Source organism: Pyricularia grisea, chromosome VII (genome assembly GCF_004355905.1).
Source record: "Pyricularia grisea strain NI907 chromosome VII, whole genome shotgun sequence".
Taxonomy (NCBI): domain Eukaryota; kingdom Fungi; phylum Ascomycota; class Sordariomycetes; order Magnaporthales; family Pyriculariaceae; genus Pyricularia; species Pyricularia grisea.
The window spans coordinates 1600571-1625191 of NC_044975.1; the positions used below are offsets into that span (position 1 = coordinate 1600571).

The following is a 24621-nucleotide window of genomic DNA, read 5'->3' on the forward strand; positions in this document are numbered from 1 at the left end:
TTTTATCTTTTTATCTTTTTTTCTTTTCTTTCCTGAACCGAGAGCAACATACGACCACAAGAGACATGCAACCACACGTTGGTTCATGTGATGCGATAAACGCAGGCTCTACAAACAATCAAATACTAGTCAACGAGTTCAAAACACATGCAAATAATTTCCAGAATCTTAGGGGTATTTGAAAAAGGTTGTGTATATATAAGACACTAGGGAACCTCTTGCCTTGTACTCCTCAAGCCGATACACAGCTAAACTAAGTAATATGGTTCTGACGGCCGTCGGTTATGCAAGCTTTGGTGAAAGTAATGAGCAGACAAGTACCGTGGACCCCCTGGATCAACATTGAACGATCGGACTCGGGCATAAGAAAACAAGCGTGGGTATGAAGTGAAACCAAAAAGAGATGGAAAACATGAACAGCAGAAAATATGAGATGAACAAAAAAGAGATGAAAAAAAGAGAGCATGGGAGGGAAGGTTGGAAAACATGGTAGTAGAGAAGCGGAAATCACATATGCCCAAATCGCGGACCGAGGGCTAACAGAGAAAATATGAAATAAAATAAAGAATAAAATCAAAGCAAAGCAAAACGAAACAAGACACGAAACGAACCATTTTCCTTCATCCGAACAAAACGATAAAACAAGTGATAAAAATCCGAACCATGGTCTCAAAGTTTCTCATATCTGACTAGGTAACAGTCAGTGCACAACCGCTGCCACGCAGCCGGCTATTATTAATCCTTTGTTAAGCATTGTCGAGCCTTTTCCTCCAGTCGGCCAGAGACTCGCTTAACCCCTTGTCATCTTTATCGCCTGCCTTTTTCCCGCCCGGACCACCACCTCCGGCGCCGCTAGTTGCCGCCGTAGGAGTGGGGATTCCTGCGCTCTCAAAATCGAACGCGTTGGATAAGCGATAGTTCTTGTTCGTTGCCTCCCAGTGTGTCCGGAGGGTCTCGAGCTCATTGGCAAGGTTGTCCAGGGCGGCCGAATTTCTTTCACCACCACTGTTGTACTCACTGGCCGTGTCGAGGCTGTCGCTCCGGAGGTGTCCACCCAAGCCGCTGAGACCCCCACCGGGTGCGCTACTGTCCGTAGAGACAGAATCGCCGGCACCAGTATTGTGGCCAAGCTTGCCATTTGTCTTTGCTGCTGCTGCCGCCGCCGCCTTGGCTTCAGCTGCTTCCATGCTGGCTAACGATTCCCGGAGCTGATCCGAGTTCATGCTCGCAACCTGCCTGCTGCGACGGCGGTAGTTGTCCACCGACGACTCGACCTGGTCGAGGAGAAGGTTAACCTTTTTCTCGGCATCCTGCGCCCGCTGTTCCAGGAGAGAGTTCTCCTGTTGAAGTTGTTCCAAATCTTTCTTGTTCATATTGACACGCTGTGATGCCTCCTCGCTGTGCTTAACAGCATTGTCGCGCTCACGCTTAGCTGCTTCGAGCTCGGTACGAACAGCCTGCATCTGTTTTTCAAGTTGTGTCGTAGCAGTCATCATCTCCGACTGTAGCGTTTCGATCTTCTTGGTCAGTGTGGCACGCTCGCTCTCCCATTCGGCCGGCGTGTTGGTGATGGAAGGACCCTTGGTGTCCTCCATGTCGCCGATTTGGGTCTTGAGCCGCGTGTTCTCGTTCTTGTAGCGCGCCAGCTCCTCCTTCAGCTTCTTCAGCATCTTCTCGGTGCCCTTGACATAGTGCACCGCCGACTGGTAGTCATTTTCTAGTTGGCTGAGCTTCTCACGGTATGCTGACTCGGTGCCCTGTGCTTGCGTCATGAACGCTTGCCTGTGCTCTTCTTGCGCCTGCTGAGCGGCCTGAAGCTGCTGCTCTAGTTCACGAACTCGGGCTGCCGCATTATCAGGTGTTTCGCCGCGCGGGCTTGCACGTGATCGGGGGGCGCCATTCGGGCTTATACCACGCTCACTCAGTATATCCTTGAGCGTGTTGTGCTGGACCGTAATGGCATTGGTCTCAAGCTGCTGAGCAGAGAGCTGGCTCTTGAGGTCTGAGTTTTCGGCCTGAAGCGATTGGGTATCGCGCATCGCGGCCTGGAGTTGCTTCCGGATGTGGACGCCATCCCGGCTAGCCTGCTCCTGGTATGCCTCGAGGCCGGCAATGCGCTCCTCGGCACTTCGTAGCTTGTCAGAGGCAGTATCGGCCTGTTGTTGGTATTTCCTAACCATGGCGTTTGCCGCGTTGAGCTGACCTTGCAAAGCAACAATGCGGTCCGAGTCAACCTTTTCTGACTTGCCGACACTCTTGGCCGTGATTTGATCGAGGCCGTTCAGTAACGCTTGCTTGTGAGCCTTGGCCTCGTTGGCATGGCGCTCAGCAAGCTGTTCCGCGTCACGCAAGCGCGCAGTGATTGCCTCAAGTTCAGCTGTGCGTTGCTCATGCTCTGCCTTCAGCTTGATTAGTTTAGCCTCGATCTCCTCTCGACTCGCCCTCTCCTCCTCCGCCTTGCGCTCGAGAAGCTCTCTGATTTCCGTCGAGGCAGCAAGGGCTTGTCGAAGACCGGTAAGGGCGTTACTGCTCTCTTCCGAGTTCCCAGTGAGTTCTTTTAGCTTCGCATCAAGCTCCTCCTTCTCGACACGAAGTGTATCTGTCTGAGCCTGAGCTTCCGCGGCAGCAATAGCCTGCTCGCGTGATTCACGTTGCAGAATGTGGAGCTCGGCTCTCAGACTTTCCGTTTCGAGGGAATTTTGTTGCTTGAACGTCTCCAGATCACGCATGCGCTTCTGTGCAGCGTTCGCGGTATCGTCCGCCAGCTGCCGAGCGCGCTTCTCGGCCTCTAGCTCGGCGGACATCCTGTCAACCTGGTTCTGGAGATCTTTCTGAGAGCTAAGGGTTGCTGCTAGCTTCCGACTGAGCTCCCCATCCCTCTCGTCAGGATCTCTTGCGAGGTCCATCTGGGGCGTACTTGACATGCTGCCCCCTACTTGACCCGCAAGCCGGGCTTTCGCGTAGACTGCTTCCTGAATCGCGGCGTCTCTCTGCTTCTCAGCTTCCGCGATCTGCTTGGCGGCGAGCACAGCCTGTTTGTCTACCGATATCTGGACATTAGCCAGCTCTTGGCGCATGGCTAACAGGGCCTCAATCAAAGGCTTGTCCTCATCATCAAAGGTCTCCGCGGCACCCCGCTCGAAAACAGGGCTCATCGAGGCATTGGGCGTATATCCAGCTTTCCGTGCCAGCTCCAGCTCAGAAGCGTACCATGCATTCCTGTTCCGGGCCATGTCAAGCTCCTTGAGCAAAACCACAGTCTGCGAGTTCCTGTTTGACGACCTGCGGTTCGGGTTGCTGTTCTGTCTAGTTGGTGGGGGCGGCGATGCCGCCCTAACGGCCGTGGCTTTGAGCCCAGGGTCCGTAGAGCTATCCACCGACCCTGACGACTTGACAGAGCGTGCTTGCGGGGGCTTTGGCGTCTCCACTACTGGCTCCAACTTGGGTACAGTGGCCGCTTTTGGACCAGTACCCTGGCCAGTAGGTGTACGCCTACCATTAGTAGGGAGATCTCCCATCTTTGCGCTGTCCGGTATCACAGGCGAAGAGTTCTGTATCGGCGTCACCGGTGACACCACAATATCCGCCCTATCCCGTGACGTGTTGCGCGATCTCGGGGCAGCGTTGGTGTTTACCCCCGGTTTCTGGGATTGTCCTTGAGATTGAGTGTTAGAAGGTGGAGCACCGGCGGCTCGAGGCAGCTTCGATGCATCGGTACCATTCGGACCTCGAACTCCGTTGGGGGGACTCTGCACCGCTCCTGCATCTCGTGGGGCCATCATCCTCTTCTCCGGGGGGCCCTGAGACCCCTCTCTCAACGGCAAAGCGCGATTCGCTACCTGCATGCCGCCCGCTTCGTTGGAATTGCTGGTGCTTGGCCGCCTTGTGCCCTGCTGGCGCTGATTTGTCTGTATCTGTGAATCGTTCGGGTACCTGATCTTTGTAGTATCGAGCATATAGATCAGGCCTAAATCGTTTACTGCGGTCGCCGCCGTACTTGGCTCTCCACCGACTACGACGACAGCTTTTCCAACAGTGGTCATGCTATGACCAGAGCGTGGAGAGGGAGAGGGCCCCATGTTCTGGAAGGTGTACCAACGACGAGATGTGATACGGAAAGCAGCCAGATCTCCCAAATCAGCACCCTCTTCGGTACGCCCTCCGAAGATATACATAACATCATCGACCAAAGACGCAGCATGTCCTTCTCGAGGAATCGGGATGTAGCCTATACAGTCAAGCTGAGACCAGGAATTGGTCGCTGGGTCGTAACACCACACATCGTTGAACCACTGGAAGCCGTTGGTACCGCCAAACCTGTGTAGTAGCGTCAGCGATTGCGCACAGTGACCGTGAAACTAAGTTGGGGCAACGGCAAGGACACATACAGGTACATTTTGTCGTTGTAAGTAATCATTGTGTGGTTGGTCCTTGCTGGAGGCACGGTGCCCACGGGAGGGCCGCCGCTGTCGCTGTTTTGTAACAGCATCTCCCATCGGTTGTCTTGCATCTGCAGCTGGTTCAAGTCGAAAGCCGCTAGGTCATTCATGAAATACCCCTCAACTTGACCACCGAATATGTATATCTTCGATCCAAGAATATTGAGTGAATGTCCGTAACGACCAGAGGGCCGGGGCCCCGCTGGTAGAGACCTGGACCATTGCCGAGTAGCTGTGACGCGTCAAAATGTCAGTTAGATGTAGCGTTTGTGAAGTACAGAACCAGATCCGTGAAGGGCTTTGGCAGACGTACAAGTGTTTAACAAGTATAATGTCTCATCCAAAACGTCTGCTTCATCGATCTTTGTATCTCCTCCATACACGATAAAAGCATTGCCTACTAGCAAGCTTGCGTGCCCTACTCTTGGCCCGGGCCCCTCTGCGGTAGTAGATAGCGGGTAGCACGAGAGATTGCCCCCGGCTTCTATCATCCACAAATCGCCCTTGACCGTCGCGCTGTTGATCAGTCCTCCCATGACATAGATGTCACCCTCCTTTGATGAGGTCGAGTTGACGGCGGCGCCGTATCGTGGAAATGGGCTAGGGTGAGAAGTGGTGTAGTTGAGCCTGCGTTGCGTCCAAGGGTACAAGTTCGAGTTCGGGCTCGAGACCTGTTGCTGCACCGGCTGTGGTTGACCTCCATTGCGGAACTTTGAGCGTCAAAATTCATGTTAGACTCATGACCAAGCGTCCTGATTACGCGACAAGCTATGAAAAGCTTTTGAACGAGGGTACTGGCACGGCAGCCACGCTTGTCAACCAGGTACTCACCGGAAGATCGCTGGGAGGTGTTCCCAGGCCCTGCTCATTCGGCGCAGTTTGTGGACGTCTCCCATAGCCCTGATCCGGACTGCCTACGCTGCCCTCGTTCTCGAGCGAGTGTAGGCTTCCTGTCGGGGTCGACCTCTGCAACGCACTCTTCTCCTCTCGTGCTACTCGAGCAGCGGTGCTCTGGATGGAGCTGTTTGATGATTGTGGCGGCCCATCGCGACTCGACAGAGATCTCTCTTGGTTCTTCTTTGACTTGAACAGAAATGACATGTTGGGCAGATGTCCTATGGCAAAGAGCCCAGTGGCGGTGTCGCTCGTCCAGACCGGGTGCCAATCGAGGCACTGGTCATTCGGCTTCGCGCCGTACTCAGGGAGCGATGCGTTCGCAATGCGTCAGGTAGAGGGCGACGAGATGTGTGCTGTCGAGCGTTTGGGTGGCTGCTGCCTGGATTAGAGTCTGATCGGAGCCGTATGCGCGAAAAAAAGGGGTAGCGCCCGAATCGCAGCTGCCAATTAATTGTCGTGTCCGAGGCAGTGCTACGCGGTCGGGCCGTGATGTCGAATCTGTCAAGCCCGAATTGAAGAATGGAAAAGAGAAGATGACAGGTAGAAGGAGCCGTGCCACGAGGTTGGAGATGGCTGGGAGAGCATCGGTGGTGGAGACGGGTTTGTCGTTTATTGTTGCGGCGTGTGCGCCGCTGTATCCTTTTTTGGGATTGGTGTCTGTCTGAAAGTTCGACCTCCCAATTTTTTTCGTCCCTGAGAGGGTGTGGTGTTCGTAGTGCTACAGCACTGATGGAGACTGGAATTGCAGGGACACACAACTAACGGACCCAGAAATCCGGGCAGAGCAAGCATGCAAAGTCGGGCAATAGGGGAATTAACTGCTCATTGAGAAAGAGAAAGAAAAAAAGCATGGATGCAAATAAAGAAGAAAGGATAAGCTTTGACAGAGTATACACTTGCTAAAGAAGCAAAGTAGTGCAGAAGCAAAATTGGTCCCTTTCGCGGCTTTTTCCCAAGTGCCCCATTCACTTTTACCACAATCAGCACACAGGATCGGATCTTCATATGAGCAAACACTCCTGTCAGAAAACTGCGTGGGTGCGGGCTGACGCGCGCGGAGGATGACCTGAGCTGGATGGACATCATAAGCCGCCAGCCAATCCTAGGTAGCCACTGTACATCCGACGCTCGTCCGCGCTTTTTGTGGGGCACTTCAGGAAAATCCTTAGCAGGGTCTTCGTGGTCCGTGCGGCACTGTGTATTCACACCAGGCATTTTCTCGACATTGCGCTGGTCTTATTGGCAAGACGTGATAGCAGCCCGTCCAAAGTTTAGCATAACCGGGCCGGGGCCAGTACCAAGTACCGTATGGAGAAAACGCAAAAGGTGGTGTCAGGGTTAGTAGTGTACGTCCGTCCCTTGCTTTTCGCATCAAAACCACGTGTTACTTGATTTATTTCCAGGATCACTTGAAAGGCATTGGACGATGAGTTGCGAGACAGATGATTATATAACGTATGAAGTAACTGAGGATGGAGAGCCCCTACCTAGACAGCGCTGGTCAGCCGTCGCGGTAGGGTTGGGTCGCAGCTGAGCACTGAAATTAAAATGAATGGCAGCGTTGATCGCGAAGACCTGACGCGACGGCATTTCCGAGTCATTGTTGTGTGGGGTATTATTGCGGAGGCAAAAGCGGAAGCCAATTTGAGCTGATCAGATGGGAGGAAAAATCGAATCGCATTTGTTCCCCTCGTTTGGATGTTTCTTACGCTGCCGTTGAAACCACAGGGGATATTGATTGACGTCGTCTCCTTTGCTCCCACCCACAGCACATAGCAAGCACATGGCTTAACTGGCCCACTGTTTGCTTTGTTGAATTTCCTAGGAGGATAAGGGCTACAGATCTCAGCCATTCACTTATTCAAATTGTGAAACGACATTGACATCCATCCACACGGCACGGCCCTTCTTGAAAACGTGGCCAGGGGGGGAGTCAGCTCTTATGCCCTGTGCCAGGCGGAGTTCGTAAAGAGCCTAACCGACCAACCTCCGTCTGAACCACAGGCAAACAGGCAAGTGGAAGAATTTTCTTCCATCAGTTATCCCCTAGATATCCAGTGTACCTTATCTACCTTACCTACCTAAGGTACCTATGTAAACAAAATATGAAAACGAAAATATCTGCAGGTAGTTTTGACGTGCGTCGTCTGGAAGTTGCATCCAAGATGGTACCTGCAGTAGACGCGCCACTGTGATACAGCTACAGTAGCTTATTTGCATAAGGTATGGGTCGTCCCAACGGAATTACTACGTGGTATAGACCTAGCCTAGCCCCTGCCAAGCTGACCGTATCTGGAAGGTACCCCATACAGGGTAGTCGAAAACAAGAAGACATGGGAATAACAAGCAAAATAACAGGCGAGAGAGATCAGTAGAACTTAAAGAAATTTTCACCGTTCGGCTTAGCATAAGGTACCTACCTAGGGCTTCAATGCAAATGAATATGAAAGGCAGGGTGTCCGTGGCATAAAATGTCTTCAGGTCGACTGCGTTTTAGTATTGTTGACTAGGACCCTTAAGAAGGGTAGCACTAATGAAATCAAGGGTGATTTTTAATCAAGACCTGGGTCTGCAAAGAACATGCGTACCTGTTTGATTGGCAACCGCGGCTCAACGAGCTTCATGCCTGTATCGTTCATCAACAAGCGATGAATTGTTTATGCAGAATGGCGTATATCAACCTCTAATAGCTTTTTACGTAGTATGCACTTGAATGGAACACATTGGATGAATCGGTTCTAGGAAAGTCCCCCTTGCCTCATATAGCAAGTTATGTAGTGCAGGGTAGGTAAATATGGTAGGGATCTTATCCGAGAAGGGGTCCATGCATTGTGTTGGCAAAACTGACACACGGCTATTTCTTTCTAGAAGTTCCTTATGCCATATACCTTTGTCGCTCTTGTTAATGCCGGCTGCTATGAAAAGTCGACGGGATCTCGATGCAGAGAGATCCAAGAAGTAGTAATGCATTGGGCACGTAGACTGTTGCCACGCTAGAGATTTAAGAAAAAAAAAAGGGTGGTCTACTAGCCCCGGAAAGGCGGCGCTGACAGGGACGAAAAGAAAAAGAAGAAGAAACCCAGCGTGTTTTAATGGTAATAAAAAAGGAAGAGGAGTAATAATTGGGTAGATGTCTTATAGACCCATCCCCTTTTCAAAACGCCACCTACCTGTTATTGTAAGCGCACCGAACGTCACTTACAGAATACTAGTTCTAATACCAAATGCGTGTGGACAGGCAAAAAGCAAGTCTGACATTGAAAATATACGGATAAAACACTCCGTATAACTACAGTAGTAGTTAGAGACCTTGAAGTAGCAAAAATACATCGGGATTCAAATACATTACTATAGTCTGTTTCTCGTTCGACATAGGTGCATGTAATAAAAGCACAGGAACGGAGAAACAAATTCAGTACCAGACTACCTTACCTCAGTCTATCACCTGTTGTTTGCCCCCTTAATCTTGAGAAGATAATCTACTCTCTTAAACTTTTCAAGGCTAATGCTCGCAGGGTCCCAAAAATACCTAGGTAGGTAGGTAGGTAGGTAGGTAGGTAGGTAGGTAGGTAGGTAGGTAGGTAGGTAGGTAGGTAGGTAGGTAGGTAAATAATTTGTTAGGTAAGCTACCAACCTAAACCCAAAGAAACTAAGATTACCAACTGCCCGTCTACCACGGTACATATATTCTAGTTAGGCACGCAGATAAGCCGCTTGAGGTTGAAATCCGAGGTAGCTAGCGTGGAAGGTACCCAGGGTAGGTAAGGTATCTAGGTTCGTAGGGTAAAGTAGGTACCCACAAATCATGCAGCTTGAGGACTCCCGCTGCCATGTGCATGCTTCCAAGCTCCTTCGAGTTTCCTATGATTCTATTTGATTGTACTCTAATAAAGTGGTTTGAATTATGCTTGCAGAGGTAATAGTCAGAAAGCGCCAGATCATCAAGTAAGGCAGCTTAAAAATGTATGTGAATCGAAGCAGGACAACTTACCATGATGACGGCATTCACCGATCTCAAATGGTCCCCACACTGCGCGGCTGACCCACAAGCAACTTGAATCCACCGCTCCTGACTCGGCAAACCCTCAGCCTCCAAGCGCTCGCGGTCCTGGCAGCACCGACATCACGGCCCCGATTCATCAAGTAACGCGACGAACCACTTCCACCAGTTCGCTCACCCACCACCGTCGATTGCGAGCGGCAGCTCCAGAGCGATGCCGTCGAGGTCGCACACGACGACAACCACGACTGCCACGCATCCTGTTGGGCCCGCAGCTCCGACCATGGCCGCGTCTCGCCTTGCGCAGCACAACTCTCCCACTCCCCTTCCCGCGTCGGTAGCATCAACCAACGGCGCGCTCGCACGACGATCCGACATACAGACAACCGGATCGTCTAGCTCACCAAGCAGACGGCCATCTAGTGCGCCGTCTAGCAAAAACAACGTAGCGGCGGCTTTGACAAATGGCGACGGCTTCGTAGGAAATCATACGCCCGTAACCGTGGCTTCGAGGTCGTCCGCCGCCGCAGACGCCGCCTCCCTCTCTGATCGCCGACCTTCAAGCGCGAAGCCTAAACTTCTGAGGTCGAAGAGCGACTTTGTGCTTCATTCGGAAGATGGCTATGACAGCGACCCAGACGACTCGGACGCTGACCACCATCGCCGCCAAAGCAACAATGCCAAGGGCAAAAAGATAAGTTCATGGGGTGCCAGGCATGGCTTTGGGGACCACTACGATTCTGAGGAAATATCACACCTGGTAAATGTGCGTCTGCCTTTTATTCTCTCTGATTCCCGCCCCTGTTTTTATCCAGGGTGGTGCGACTTCATCATCACGCCCACTATATTCATTCGCCTTCGTTTCTCTCTCCGTCTGCCCTCCGCCTCGTGCTCACTATCCGAGTACACCTTAAGCTCGCATCAAGTAATGCGATATGTCGGCAGTTGCATCGAATCTCGCTATTTCCTACTCCTTTGCAAGACGAAGCATGTAACACTTGTTTTTGTCCTCCGAGCGCAGCTCCTGCCTGCGCCTGGGGCCTCAAATGAGGGTCATTTTCTTCGCTTCTTTGCATCTTACGCCCACGGCAAACCCAAACAACCACGAGATAGGACGCGGGGTGCCTCATTCTGAAATTTTTACACAACCCTCTATCCCCGCCTCATTTGTTCCAGCCAGTCCTCATCCAGATTCGCAAAACTTCAACCTCGCACGTGGCGCATACTTGTCTGCCTCTTTCATCAATGTTTGTACAAAACACCCACCTTGTACTATGTCTCGCTGCCCTGTACCTCAGCCCTGCCGTCCGGCTCCAGTTCCTCCACCGAGGCCAATACGCAATCACTATACTAGCTTACGTGATTGTCATGGGACTGTGTTCCCTATCGAGCTTGCTTTTGATCTTATTTGTAGCTACGGGGGTGCCGTACGCCTCCGGATCTGCGAGCGCAGACAGAGGCCTCGGAAAAACAAACTTCTCATGGGTCAATGGGACTTGCTACTTACAGCCACCTTGATAATACCGCCCGAATTTACTAACATGGCTGGACAGAATTGGTATATGTACTTTACTGAAAAGCGTCATGAGACAACGGGAAAGCCAAAACTGGCACCGTTCGAGATACAAGATTGGCGAATGAGGGATCGACTCAAGACAGTGTCCGCGGCTATTGCCGTGTGTCTCAACATTGGCGTCGAACCCCCAGATCAGCTAAAGACAAATCCCGGAGCAAAAATGGAAGCATGGCAAGACCCGACTGCTACCCCAGCCCAGAAAGCGCTCGAGAACATCGGCAAGGCCCTGCAGTCCCAATATGAGACGCTGGCTATGCGGACGCGCTACAAGCAGTATCTGGATCCCTCTGTTGAGGATACCAAGAAATTTTGCCTCTCGCTTAGAAAGAGCGCCAAGGACGAGCGTGTCCTGCTCCACTACAACGGTCATGGTGTCCCAAAGCCTACATCATCCGGTGAGATATGGGTGTTCAACAAGAACTACACGCAATACATTCCAGTCTCCCTCTATGATCTTCAGCACTGGTTGCAAGCTCCCACAATCTTCGTCTGGGACTGCTCCGAGGCCGGCAATATCCTCAGTAACTACCACAAATTTGTCGAGAAACATGAAAAGGAAGAGGATGAGGCTGTCCTTCGGGACCCAAACCATTATAAAGCCAACTTCCGCCCCTACATCCACCTCGCCGCATGCAGTTCCTCCCAGAACCTCCCCACAAACCCTTTACTTCCAGCCGACTTATTTACATGCTGCCTCACGACACCGATCGAGATGGCCCTGTGGTTCTTCGTCCTCCAGAACCCGCTCCAGACAGGACTTACGCCCGAGCGAGCCAAGAAGCTACCAGGGCGTCTTCAAGAGAGGCGGACACCTCTGGGAGAACTCAACTGGATTTTTACAGCCATAACTGACACAATCGCCTGGACCACTCTTCCACGCCACCTCTTCCGCAAGTTTTTCAGGCAGGACTTGATGGTTGCGGCTCTTTTCCGTAATTTCTTACTTGCCCAGAGGGTCATGTCTGTCTACGGCTGTACTCCGCAATCTTTCCCGGAACTGCCAGATACGAGGCAGCACCCTCTCTGGGAGAGTTGGGATCTTGCCGTTGATCAAGCCCTGTCTCAGCTGCCGATGCTTGAGCGCAAAGAGACCGAGGGTATTGAGTACGAATATCAAAATTCAACCTTCTTCACTGAGCAGCTGACTGCGTTCGATGTCTACTTGACGCGCGGCGACGCCTTGCAGCAAAAGCCCCCCGAGCAACTTCCAGTGGTGCTACAAGTTCTACTCAGTCAGCAGCATCGAGTCAGGGCGCTGATATTACTGGGAAGATTCTTGGATCTCGGACCTTGGGCGGTGCAACTGGCCCTGAGCATAGGCATTTACCCTTACGTCTTGAAGTTACTCCAATCTGCTGCGGCAGAGCTGAAACCTGTCATGGTCTTCATATGGACACGGGTACTGGCCGTCGATACCTCCTGTCAGCAGGACCTTATCAAGGATAGCGGCTATCAATACTTCTCCAACATCCTCAAGCCATCAGAGGGTCTGCCGGTCGCTAACAGCGATGAGCACAAGGCTATGTGCGCCTTTATCTTGGCAATGCTCTGCAAAGGGTACAAGCCCGGCCAAGTTGTTTGCAATCAGACTGACATAATGGGTTACTGTCTTTACCACATCCTTAATGAGGATAATCCGCTTCTGAGGCAGTGGTCTTGTCTCTGCATAAGCCAACTGTGGTACGACCTCCCCGAGGCCAAATGGCGAGGTATTAGAGACAACGCACCAGCCAGATTGTCAATTTTGACAAAGGATGGCTGTTCCGAAGTTCGTGCTGCAGTCCTGTACGCCATGACTACCTTCCTGGGTATACCTGACCTCACAGACGAGGTTGCCAGGATAGAAGAGTCAATTGCATGGACTGTGCTTGACATGGCCAACGATGGCAGCCCAATGGTCCGCAAGGAACTACTGGTGTTCTTCTCTCATTTCATTCTTCGATATGAGAGCAAGTTCCTAGTCGCTGCCTATGAACACCTTCTCGAAGAGAAGGAGTACTTGGCCTACCCTCCTCATGATGACGGCCGTGAAAATAAGATGGGTCTGCATTACTCAAGACCAGAGAAGCGCAGTCAGGACGGGAGCGACCGCGCCAAAGCACAGGGTCTCTCCCACAACACCATCATCGCTGCCGTTTGGAAACACGTCAACATACTTAGCGTTGATCCTCACCCAGAAGTCCAGAGTCATGCGACAACCATAGTCGACTATGTGCACTACACTCTCCTGCAATCCTCACTGGGTTCACAATCGCAGAGCCTCATGGACGACATTGGCCGACGAGCCAGGCGGCAGGCTGCCAGGCAGCAGGCCCAGGCAAGCCAGCGAAATAGCATTAATGGCGTGAATAGCGTGGGAGCAACCACACCTTTGCCATCACCTGGTCTTCTTCGTCGAACCGTGAGCACTCTGTTCTCTCCTTTCTTCCCGGTGGATGGACCAACAACACCCACAACTCCTGAACCCTCCCCTGGGGTGTATCGGACATCTTCTGTAAAGAGCCGGAAGGGAGCGGAGCCAGTGACGCCACTATCAACGGAGCACAACGACAATGATGTAAGCCATGCGAGCTATCATGTGGCTAGAGAGCCGGTTTCTGCTGGCTTTCAGGATCGTGACGTTACTCAAGCCCCCAAGCTACCTTTGCAAAGCACGCTACTGGCTTGGTCCATTGAGTACTTCCTGGAGCCACAAATGAAGTCGAGTGAATCCGAGGAGCCTGGAAGCACCGAGTACAATGAGAGGCTGTGGCGACGGTCAAGGAATGAAGGCATCTTGAATGAGACTCAGCCCCAAAAGTTGCAAGCCGGACGTCACAAGTGGAACAATCAGATTGGAATTTTCAACACACATGCGCAGCCGTCAAAACTGAACTTCCACCAGTTCGAGGATCACGTTGCAGTAGCGGACGACGGTAACACGATCCAGATCTGGGACTGGAAGAACCAGTGTAGGCTTTCACGGTTCTCCAATGGCAATCCGGAGGGTTCTCGCATCAGTGATATGAAATTCATCAACGAAGAGGACCAGGCACTCCTCATGACGGGATCTTCGGACGGTGTGATCCGCATCTACCGCAATTATGACAGCCATGATGGTGTCGAACTGTCATCATCCTGGCGTGCCCTCACCGATATGGTTCCCAGTAATGTTAACTCTGGGATGGTGTTTGACTGGCAGCAGGTCAACGGCACGACACTAGTTGCGGGCGATGTTCGCGTCATTCGAGTTTGGAGCGCGGGTCAAGAGGCCTGCGTGACCGACATCCCCGCCCGGTCTGGATCTTGCGTCACTTCTCTAACATCTGACCAGATGACTGGCAATGTTTTCGTTGCTGGTTTTGGAGACGGGGCTGTGAGGGTATTCGACATTAGGCTCCGGCCACAGGACAGCATGATTAGGAAATGGAAGGACGAAACAGACAGGGTGTGGATCAAGACGGTCGCGATGCAAAGGGGTGGACAGAGGGAACTAATGAGCGCAAGCCGGAACGGCAAAGTCAAGCTGTGGGATATACGGATGGACAAGCCGCTGAGTGTGTTCCAAACGACGCAGCAGACACTCAGGACAGCGAGCATGCACGAACATCTGCCCGTATTTTCTGTGTAAGTGCCACGTCCCGGTGCTCCCTTTTTCCACTTCAAAAACTAACGCGGTGTAATCATAGTGGAACTTCGGCGCATACGGTGAAGGTGTTCAACCTCGACGGCAAGGAGCTTTCTCAGATGGAGCCGTACTCCAGCTTCCTCCAAAATCGCGGTTCGCCTATCTCAGCAACAGCATTCCATCCGCACCATGCAATCTTGGGCTGTGCGGCACGTGGCGATCATCACGTCAACCTTTACCAGTGTTCTGGTGCCCGGATTCCCCAGGCAGACGAAAGGGCAGACGCTTGAAGGGGTGTCCTTTGGTCAGTATCATGACTAGTCGGCATGCCGACGGGGCCAATGGTTTGTAAAATTATGACGACATTCGGCCTATGCGCCAGAAGCCGATGACAACAGCATTTGCAGGATCAGAGCGTCTAGGGTTGTGGTATCAACCTATCTAGTCTTTGATTCTTTATTCGTGGAACTGTCGTTTGGTTCATTATTTATTTCTTGTCTTTAACTCTTGGCGCATGACTTCTTCATTGCTTGCATTGGACGAAGAGATGATGCCCTGCATCTTTGTGTCTCCTTTGATTCTATTCTATTCATCGCGTTGCATGGGTTTTTCATAGCGGGCATTGAGGGATTGGTTTCTTTTGGCGCTGGACCGGTAAGCTTTGAGTCATATTACCAGTCTAGTACGCTAATACATTAATGGTACATGGGAACGATTTGGTACTTTGACTGGGACTTTGTCTGCCTCACATGAGACTGCTTCTATTGAGAGTTTTTCTTCCAGTCCAATTTTGACCTTCACATCCCTACGACTTGCAGTAGATAATCGGTGCCGTGTGTTCATGATCTCGATAATCCAGATTTGAAAGAAAGAAAAGAATAAGCTGAAGTACTTGGTTTTTGGTGCTTGGCTGTCTTTTCCTTCAACATCGTATGTGCCTAATACCGGACTGCCAGTATATATGCTTAGTCAGCCATCAACCCCCAAACGACGACTGTGACGTGATGCTTGTTTGAATTGAGTCAACCCCACCATGGAGCTCCAAGGCGGGAGGAGACCCCGCCAAAATTTGTTTCCATGTTAGTCAAACCATTAAACCAGAAAGCTATCGGCAGACGAGGTGTGCTTGGTGCTAATTATTCAAGCAAGAGAACAACACCACGTACAGCCCACGCCAATTGTGATACCTACGAACACATCAACAGGTAGCAATGTCTGAGCAACAGGCAACCGAATCGAAGCCCACCGAGGCACCCGCTGCCGGAGCGGCACCTGCGGCCGGCAGCGAGGAGGGTCCATCCAAGAGCGCCTTGAAGAAGGCGGCAGCTGCAGCTAAGAAGGCCGAGGCAAAGGCAAAGAAGGCAGCCGAGGTCGCGATGCGAGAGGCTCAGGCCAAGGCCGCAGCAGGCAGCGGCGAGGACCTGGCCAAGGACAACTACGGCGGTGCGGCACCGGCAGAGCGGCTGACCAGCCCCGAGATCACACTTCCGGAGCTGGGCGAGGCTCAGGTCGACAAGACGGTGCACCTCTTTGCGTTTATGCAAAACTCGCGCATGCAGGGCGCCAAGATGGCGTTTGTGGAACTGCGCGAGAAGGGCACGTGGGCTATCCAGGGCATCGTGGCTGCGTCGGCAGAGGGCAAGCCCGTCAGCAAGCAGATGGTCAAGTGGGTCGGGTCCTTGTCGGTCGAGGCCTGGGTGCTCGTCGAGGGTGTAGTCAAGAAGGCGCCCGAGCCGGTCAAGAGCGTCCGCGTCAGCGGGTACGAGCTACACATCTCGCGCTTCTACTGCATCAGCCCCGGTCCGCAGCAGCTGGGTCTGACCCTGGCAGCCGCCAACAACGGCTTCTCTAACGAGGATGCCGCTCCCGAAGAGGGTCCCGTCGTGACGGCAAGCTTGAACACGCACCTGGACTACTTTGTCATCAGCAAGCGGTCGGCTGTTCGTAGTGCAGTTGCCGACGTACGAGAGACGACCAAGGAGCTCTTCCGGTCATACCTGAAGGAGCGCGGCTTCCACGAGTTTGAGAGCCCTTGCATCATCGAGGCTGCCAGCGAGGGTGGTGCCAACGTCTTCTCGGCAGACTACTTTGACAAGAAGGTGTACCTGGCACAGTCGCCCCAGTTCTATAAGCAGTACGAGATTGCGGGTGGCAGGCAGCGTGTTTTCTGTATCGGACCTGTGTTCAGGGCAGAGAACAGCAATACCCCCAGGCACATGACCGAAGTAAGTAGCACCGGCATTTATGATTCAATCCAATTTGTCACATCATGGGAAACTAATTAGCTTGCTGTCAACAGTTCACGGGTCTTGATATGGAAATGGTTATCAAGTGGCACTACCATGAGGTGCGCGACATGCTCGAGGGCGTCTTTCTGTACATCTTCCGCGAGCTGAAGAAACAGTGCGCCGAGCAAATTGAAACTGTCCGATCCGTTTTCCCAGCCGAGGACTTTGCCCTGCCGGAGCCGGGCAAAGAGGTGCGCCTGACATTTGCCGAGGGTCAGAAGCTGCTGCGTGAGGAGGGACCGGAGGAGTTCCGCAACGTCAGCGACTTCGAGGACATGAGCACACCGCAGGAGAAGGCGCTGGGCGAGATCATCCGAAAGAAGTTCGGCACCGACTTCTACGTGCTTGACAAGTTCCCCGAAAGCGCCAGGCCGTTTTACACTTGCGAGGACCCAGAGAACAGCGAACTGACCAACGCGTACGACTTTTTCATGCGTGGACAGGAGATCATGTCCGGCGGACAGCGTATCCACAAGCCCGAAGAGATTGAGGCGCGCATGAGGAGGAAGGGTCTCGACCCCAACTCCAAGGGCCTGAAGGGTTACGTCAACACATTCCGCCAGGCTGGTGTGCCGCCGCACGGTGGCGGTGGTATTGGTCTCGACCGTGTGGTGCAGTTCTTCCTTAACCTTTCCAACGTACAGTACGCGGCCTTCTACCCGAGGACACCGAACCGGGTGCGCGATGGAGTTTCCGAGGATGAGCCTGCTCCGGCTCCGGCAGCTGAGTCTTGATGCGAGGAGGAGAAAATGTTGTGTGTGGGTGGTGGCATCGTGCAGCTAGCAATCGATTGTAGATTGTCTACATGACGACCATACCATATGTAAATTTCAAAAAATAGATTCCATAATGAGGATCATGTGCAAATCACGAAGACACATTTGCTGGTTTGAGAATGGAAATCTTGAAAATGTACACTGGCTTGACTGGCAGGCAATACACAGGACAAAGGAGACAGAAGGGTTAGGGTCTTTGGATGCCTCAAAGTAGTTCGGCGAGGGCCCCACTCTGTTGCCTGCGTTGACATTGGTGATAAAAGTTCCTGCCCCATCCCTGCAAATCTCAAAAAGAATGGGAAAGAGGAAAGAAAATCCACTGCTTTAACTTTACCTACCTACCTCCTAGGTACCTTCTTCACCCGAGCCAGCCCTGGTGCGGCGCCATGTCCACAGCAAAGCGCAGAAACAGTACCGATCAAGACGGTTCTGCGCCGCCTAAAAAGCAGCGTCGTGACCGGCATGCCAAGGGCGGCCAGCCAGACGTTGACGAGACCTATGGCCAGCGTTATGTCTTTGCCAACCTCGATGACCCAACCGCTCCCTCGAGCGATGAGGAGTTTGAAGTCGAGGATGAAGGCGATGCATTGGCATATCTTCGATCTGTCCGGTTAGTCTTGCTTCCCTATAACCAATCCCAACTCACGGACATACCCAAAAGAGCACCTTTTGCTAAAACATCCTACTTCCAAAAAGTCTCAGACCATGAATACTGATTTGGTGAGTATTTTGAATGCAGAGAGGAGGCGAGCGTGATTCCACACCTTCTCAGTGCGCCCAAGGCTGGGCCACAACTACCTCCAAAGCTTCGCGAGAAGCAAGACATTAGCTACGATGACGACCACGTCAACGACGACATTCCCGATTCGCCCATGGACCGCAGTATCTACCACGACGGTGTCGGAGACTCGCGAGGTTACTATCACGATGGTGCATATACGGCCATGCCAGATTTACAGGACGATCAAAATGACACCAATGGCGAGGATATTACAGCGGAAGCTGCCGCAGAGGAGGCTCGGAAAGCCCGGGTCTGCGAGGCACTCTACGGAAGCATTATCTCACGGTTCGAGTCAATGCGAGCAATAGTTCACCAGGAGCCGCCGGATGATGCGCTGCTGGAGTTATCGTCTGATCACGGTTTCGAAGTCAACCCCTTCGGCTCAAGCAAAGGAGGGCAGAAATCATACACGACATGGAGCTGGCGATTGCGCAATACAGACCCACAACCGGCGCAGATCGCAGCCATGGACCGGACGGCAGCCTTTAGGCTAATCCGCGTCATTCTCAGCGATATCAGGATGCTCAAACGTGGCCACGACATCACCGAGCGGACTAGTGCATGGCTGTGGGCGTTACTGGCAAAGTTGCCTGACGCCGGTGAACTTGACTACACCGATGTTGGAGTGGTGCGCGACCTAGGCAAGCGTGCCGTTCTCATGATGACTAGCCTTGCGCACATGACTGCATTGCGCGAGCAAGTTGAGCTTGGTCAACACGACCGCCATGATGAAGATGCCGGCTCCGATGCCGCTGCTCCTTTGAACGAAGGTGAAGTTGAAGACTACGAGGGAGAAGAGGAAATGAACGGGGCTACCCAAGACAGCTCTGGCGCGACAAACGATCACAACGATGATACAGACATTGCAGCCACGAATGGTGATGCCGAGGCTGTTGTTCCAGCCCAGAGCGCACTCGATGCAGAAGGTGCCAGCGAGGACGAGCCTATGGATCTCGAAGATGGTGAGCTCGACGAAGGAGAAGTCGCCGACGATACTGCACGGGCAGATGACGGCAGCGGGGATCTCGAGGCGATCAAGGCAAGGCTTTTGGGGGACCTCGAGCCGCCTATCAACATCGAGCCAGAAATAGGGCCTTCAGAGCATGACGATTGGGAGGCCGCAAAGCTGCGCTCTCGTATGAACATGCGTATGACGCTCAACATGATCCTCACGGTTGCTGGTGAGTTTTATGGGCAGCGGGATCTGCTTGAGTTCAGGGATCCTTTTCGGGGAATGTGAGTTTACGCCTTTCAATTGGCTGCGTTTCGTTTTTGGTGTCGAGTCTGTATGGAACCCTAGGACCGACGAGTAAATTCAAGGTTTTGGTGGCTTTGGACGGTTTCTTGACCACCCGCCAGGCTGTCGGTCGACTATTGGAAGTTCAAAGTCTGTAGTCGGCCACTCCTTGTGAGAACATGGTTGCAGGTGCATTTGGCCATGCCCTCACCTTAAGTTTGTGTACGCTCTGTTGAAGATCAGACTGGGAGTCAAAGCTTGGCTTTGCATTCTCAAAAGGATGCCGAATTCATCCTGACTAGATTCAAGATGTGGCTTCTGTAGTCAAAATAATTTTATTTCATTGCCACTTTCTCTCATTTGTCCATCCTACCTGCCTGACATTTGTGATCTCTTTCTCCCAGTGATATCTCCTCCTTTCCTTTTGTACCACCCCCCAAAAAAGCACTTTACGCGAAACACACGCGTCCAGAGCGTGATCAGAAACCGGTAATTGCGCGAACTGGCCCACAGGACCTAGGCTTCCCCAATTAGAACGGTGCCATTTGATTGCCCCTGCCCAGATTTACCCCGGCAACAGACGGACCCTCTGTCGTCAGAAAAGTGCGAACCGAAGCAGGGAATTTGATTGCGTTTCCATCCCTAGCCCCGTAGAAGCGTCTCTTTTGACAAGACCACACTTTCTTTTACATTGCAAGACACTCTCCACTCTCGCAACGTCTTTTTTTGCACTATATTTTGTTCAGCATCGTCATTCTCTCCCCTGTCAGTTTACCAGGATAGCTCAGACCATTCTTTATTTATTTATTATTATTTTTTCATCGAATTTAGATTGGGGAAACCCCCGCCGGTTATCACGCAATAGCAATCTCATCGGCATATTGAAGAAGCCCCACGGAATAGCGGCGACTTGGCCAACGCATCACGCATCTAAGCTTGCCGTCCATTTAATAGCCAAAGGTATCGACAGAACAGAGTCAGTTACTCCTCTGCTTGTATTCGATTAGTCTGTCATACAGAATACGGAATACAGTCAATTCTCTGCGGCTGTCTGTCACGCCAACAACACATTCATTAAGTGGCCGGGAAAGCAAAGCAGTTGTCTCGGCCGGCCCCGATTGCTCCTCTTGGATAGCTTCCCATCTGTGATCACAGCCCAGGGAAAAGCAATGTCTGTCCACCGCGCCAAACGCCCCTTCACCGGCGCGGCATCCGACCCCGCTCAGCGCCAGATCACATCTTTCTTCTCGGCCACCTCGTCGCCGTCACTGAGCGACGACGACAACATCAGCGGCGGAGGCCGCTTCTCTCAGCATGCGACCGCACCCGCTCTGCCGGCTTCGATCCAGTCGAGCCTGCTCAACGTCGGCATGCGTGTCCGCAAGTCGGTCCCTGAGGGCTACAAGACTGGCAGCTATGGCAGCTTCGCGCTGTGGTCAGACAAGCCCGCCAAGCAGGTGGCGAGCACCACCGACGTGAATCCTATGCCTGCCGCTAAGCCCACCTACTCGGGCGGCAATCGCGAACTGCTACCATTTTGCGGCATCCACAGCGTTGGCGGCATGAGCAGCCAACCGGCCTTTGCCCCGGGAGCTTCCTTCGTCTCGGACCTAGATGATCTGCCCGGTTTGTCGAGCAGTCAAGAGTCGGTCGAGTCGAATGATTCACTAGGCGCCACCGTGGTCAACTCTCGCAAGAGGGTCTTTGGCGACGAGCTGGCCGACGAGGGCGAGAGTCCTGAGCAGCTTGGCCTTCGTCTCTTCCGCCAACAGTTCCGACATGATGGCGAGGTCAGCCCACGGAGCCAGACGCCTGTGGGATTTGGGAATCCTCGAGTCATGGCTGTGCCACGCACTCGTCGGCAAGCTGGAGCCGATGTGAAGAATGGGGCCTTTTTTCAGGGCCAAGAGAACGTTATGGTGGCAAAATCCGACGATTTTCCAGAGGCTGAATTTCTTGAGTACACTTCGGATTTGGAAATGGATGTTGCCCAAGACTGAATACTTGGTCTCTTTTCATTTGTTATTGTATGGGTTGGCTTTACGAGGGCACAGAAGACGTAGGTTACGGAGGTCACTTTAGCATGGCGTTACAGAGGAGCTCAGGTTTCAGGGTTCAAACATGATCATTGTACTATTCGGAGCGGCACTGTTCATGTAGGATTAGGCTAGCAACCAGAATCATTCGCATGGAAAACGAAAGTTTTTAAAGAGGGGTTCCTGTTACTTTTCCTATCCCACAACCTACTTCATTACCAGATCGTGGCGTGAAGTCCTGTCCGTGAAGTCGTTGTCGCAAAAAAGGTTGTTTTTATCCCCCTCCCCCAAAATAGACGACCGGTTCGTGTGTATCAACATGATGACATGGAAAAAATGAAGAAGGCGCGAAGCAGTGTAAAAACTCCGATAGACGCCGAGGGACGTGACAAGACAGAAAAAAATCCCAGTGAGCAAGAGAAGGTATGATCCCAGGCATGACCCTTTTTTTTTTATTGAACCCCGTTATCTTTGAGAAATTAGAATTGGCGATACATCTACTTTCTCCGGAACGAGCAGCCCTCGGTCAGGCGGGCCTTTCCACCGGTCGGTTGGCAGAGAACGGTCGTGCAGCCCTGGCAGATGACGACGGTCTGGGCGTGCGAGAAAACGGTGGTGATGGTGAAGCAGCCGGGGCACTTGACGTCCATGAAGAAGGACCTCGGGGCGGGGACGAGAGTCTGTGTGGATACGGAGGTTAGATGCTGTCGTCGACGAGAAGATAGGGAGGAAGGGTGGTGATTCTCACCTTAAGCTTGTGCTTCTTGGCCTCAGCAGCAGGGCTGGGGTTGAGAAGATCAACGGCGAGAACCTAGATCGAAGTAAAATGTTAGCATCACCGAATTTAGCGTCAAATTCCGAACATCCGCAAAGCTTCGTGCGTGGGTGTATTTCGGCCGCTACGAGCCGAGCTTCGCCGTCAGCCGGGCAGCATCAATCCATCAATCAAGATCCATCTCCCAACCAACTCCCAGCCGTCGAATGGATCGAAAAGGTCGTCGGTCTTGATGGCGATGATGGCTGCCCTCCCATCGCCGTTGGCGTTGACTCTCGTGGCGGTCCGAGTTGGTCGTCGAAATTTTTTTTTTTCCCGCGGTGGCGATCAAAATTCACACCCGTCGAAGCACTTCAAAAACAACAAGACGTCGGCTTACCATCTTGACTGATTTTGCAAAGATTAACTCTTCGGTATCTTCGATTAATCGTTGCTGGGGCGCTGACCAAAGGTTTGGCGAAAAATTGGGATGGCGTCGAGAGGTTTGGCGGTCGAGCAGATGTGGTCGTCGAGAGGATTTTTGGTGGGAGGGAGAGGCGTAAGTCGGGGTTTGGTGGGTTGAAAGTACACGTGACTCAAATCGCCATTGTGGCGATAAAGGTGGAGTGGGTTTTACGGTAGCTTGGGTAGGCACCACGGTCCACGACCCCAAGGCACCCATGCTCTCTGTTAGTGATGGGTACGAAGGTACCGAAAAGAGTTAGTTTAGTAATAATATGTCGACCATGGCGGGGTGCGCGGGCGCATGAGCAAAGAAGCTCTGTTCCCATACGTGAATGAATTGATTGTCAATTCTAGGCTTCCTCGTTCATCAGGCAAGCTTACGAACCTCATACGTAACTACAAGTTCTATTTTTGTTTGAATTTTGTTTATTTTTATTTTATTTTTTGTATTTCTTCAGCTATCTGCTACACGCATTCGCAAACCCGCGCATCGCCCAGTTCCCTCTGCATTCACGAAAATGGCGGCACCTTTCGACCAGAGGATAGCTGTGCCTATCGATGACCCCAATGCGGATACAGAATGGTACGTTGTCTCATAGGCCCTGATACTCACCAGCGCATAAACTCCTAGGTCACACACATAATGAGACTAACAGGTTCGCAGGAATGAAATTTTAAGAAAACACAAAATTATTCCGGAAAAGGAGCCCGACCCAAATCCTATGATCGAGGAAGCAATACAGGCAGCTAGGCAAATCGCTCATGAAAATCGCCTTGAAGGCAAGGATATCGACGAGCTGAAGGAACTGGAGGATGAGGAAGACGAGGCATTCATGGAGCACTACTTGCAGAAGCGAATGCAGGAGCTCAAAGCTTTGTCGCAAAAGGCCGTTCACGGGAGCGTCTATCCGATATCGAAGCCCGAATATCAAAGAGAGGTGACTGATGCCTCCAAAGACAACAAAACGGTCATGGTCAACCTGGTGTCATCGCTCGGGGCGAACGTCGAGTCGCGTGTGCTATCTGATCTATGGAGACAGGCTGCCAAGGAATACGGAGACATCAAGTTCTGCGAGATGCGGGCGGACCAGGCAATCGAGGGGTATCCGGACAAGAACTGCCCTACGATACTGGTCTACCGAAACGGTGACATAGTAAAACAGATCGTAACGCTCATGACGGTCGGCGGACCACGCATGAGCATGCTGGACCTGGATAATATACTGGTCGAGGTTGGGGCGGTTCCGGACACAGACATGCGCGTGCTCCAGAGGCGACGACGGGCGGAAGATGCAGAGGAGGAAAGGTTAGCTGCCGGCGAAAGAAACATCAAAAGCTCCTCCAGGCCGACGGTCAACGATGATGACGATGATGACTGGGACTGATGGAAGGCGAGATTAGTGATGGAGAATTGCAACAAGACAAGAAAATGCTGCAAGGAGGAGGCTGGACTAAACAATGACAACCAATCCTCCTAACGCGTATTGCGCTGTCACGCCTAACGTGAAGTAGGTCGTGCGAATGGTAGCGCAATTTGATGCGTAAGGTACGGTAGTTTCGGCTATCCCCAAGCAATTACCCCCTTGAGTCGGCGGCTGCAGCAATTTTATGTGGTCCCCATGGATCTGGTGCCCGGCGTGTCGTGTTGCACTTATGCACGGGCCACACAAAAGCTTCCCGCCGCTGTATTTTGTAACCGAGATCGTGAGGGACCCACTTTACTGCCTTTCGCCCAAAGTATACACGCGACACGTTGGATACCAGA

The 24621-nt window shown here is 52.3% G+C and overlaps 7 protein-coding genes across 7 annotated transcripts; 5 read left to right on the forward strand and 2 right to left on the reverse strand.

Moving 5' to 3' along the window:
* Positions 1–186: 186 nt before the first annotated feature.
* PgNI_10499 (uncharacterized protein) lies at positions 187–6293 on the reverse strand. Its single transcript, XM_031130470.1, has 4 exons — positions 5271–6293; positions 4753–5149; positions 4389–4671; positions 187–4317 (listed from the first exon to the last, which is right to left on the reverse strand). The coding sequence occupies exons 1-4, from the start codon at positions 5538–5540 to the stop codon at positions 747–749; spliced, it is 4521 nt and encodes a 1506-aa protein (XP_030979483.1). The 5' UTR covers positions 5541–6293; the 3' UTR covers positions 187–746.
* A 3134-nt stretch (positions 6294–9427) lies between these two features.
* Positions 9428–15220, forward strand: PgNI_10500 (uncharacterized protein; the record flags this gene model as incomplete). The annotated part of the gene is made up of 3 exons (XM_031130471.1): positions 9428–10102; positions 10890–14518; positions 14581–15220. Coding segments are annotated over 3 exons (4533 nt in total), but the record flags the coding sequence as incomplete, so codon positions are not given.
* Positions 15221–15601: 381 nt separating this feature from the next.
* On the forward strand, positions 15602–17679 carry PgNI_10501 (uncharacterized protein). Its single transcript, XM_031130472.1, has 2 exons — positions 15602–16744; positions 16819–17679. The coding sequence occupies exons 1-2, from the start codon at positions 15731–15733 to the stop codon at positions 17539–17541; spliced, it is 1737 nt and encodes a 578-aa protein (XP_030979995.1). The 5' UTR covers positions 15602–15730; the 3' UTR covers positions 17542–17679.
* A 181-nt stretch (positions 17680–17860) lies between these two features.
* PgNI_10502 (uncharacterized protein) lies at positions 17861–19604 on the forward strand (the record flags this gene model as incomplete). Its single annotated transcript, XM_031130473.1, has 2 exons — positions 17861–18193; positions 18323–19604. Exons 1-2 carry the CDS (start codon positions 17970–17972, stop codon positions 19602–19604), a joined length of 1506 nt encoding a protein of 501 aa, XP_030980055.1. The 5' UTR covers positions 17861–17969.
* Positions 19605–20197: 593 nt separating this feature from the next.
* On the reverse strand, positions 20198–22912 carry PgNI_10503 (uncharacterized protein). The gene is made up of 3 exons (XM_031130474.1): positions 22792–22912; positions 22386–22448; positions 20198–22317 (listed from the first exon to the last, which is right to left on the reverse strand). The coding sequence occupies exons 1-3, from the start codon at positions 22792–22794 to the stop codon at positions 22135–22137; spliced, it is 249 nt and encodes an 82-aa protein (XP_030980054.1). The 5' UTR covers positions 22795–22912; the 3' UTR covers positions 20198–22134.
* On the forward strand, positions 20771–21601 carry PgNI_10504 (uncharacterized protein; the record flags this gene model as incomplete). The annotated part of the gene is made up of 1 exon (XM_031130475.1): positions 20771–21601. The coding sequence occupies one exon, from the start codon at positions 20771–20773 to the stop codon at positions 21599–21601; it is 831 nt and encodes a 276-aa protein (XP_030980060.1).
* Positions 22913–23226: 314 nt separating the features above from the next.
* Positions 23227–24418, forward strand: PgNI_10505 (uncharacterized protein). The gene is made up of 2 exons (XM_031130476.1): positions 23227–23439; positions 23521–24418. Exons 1-2 carry the CDS (start codon positions 23375–23377, stop codon positions 24239–24241), a joined length of 786 nt encoding a protein of 261 aa, XP_030980059.1. The 5' UTR covers positions 23227–23374; the 3' UTR covers positions 24242–24418.
* The last annotated feature ends 203 nt before the right edge of the window (positions 24419–24621 follow it).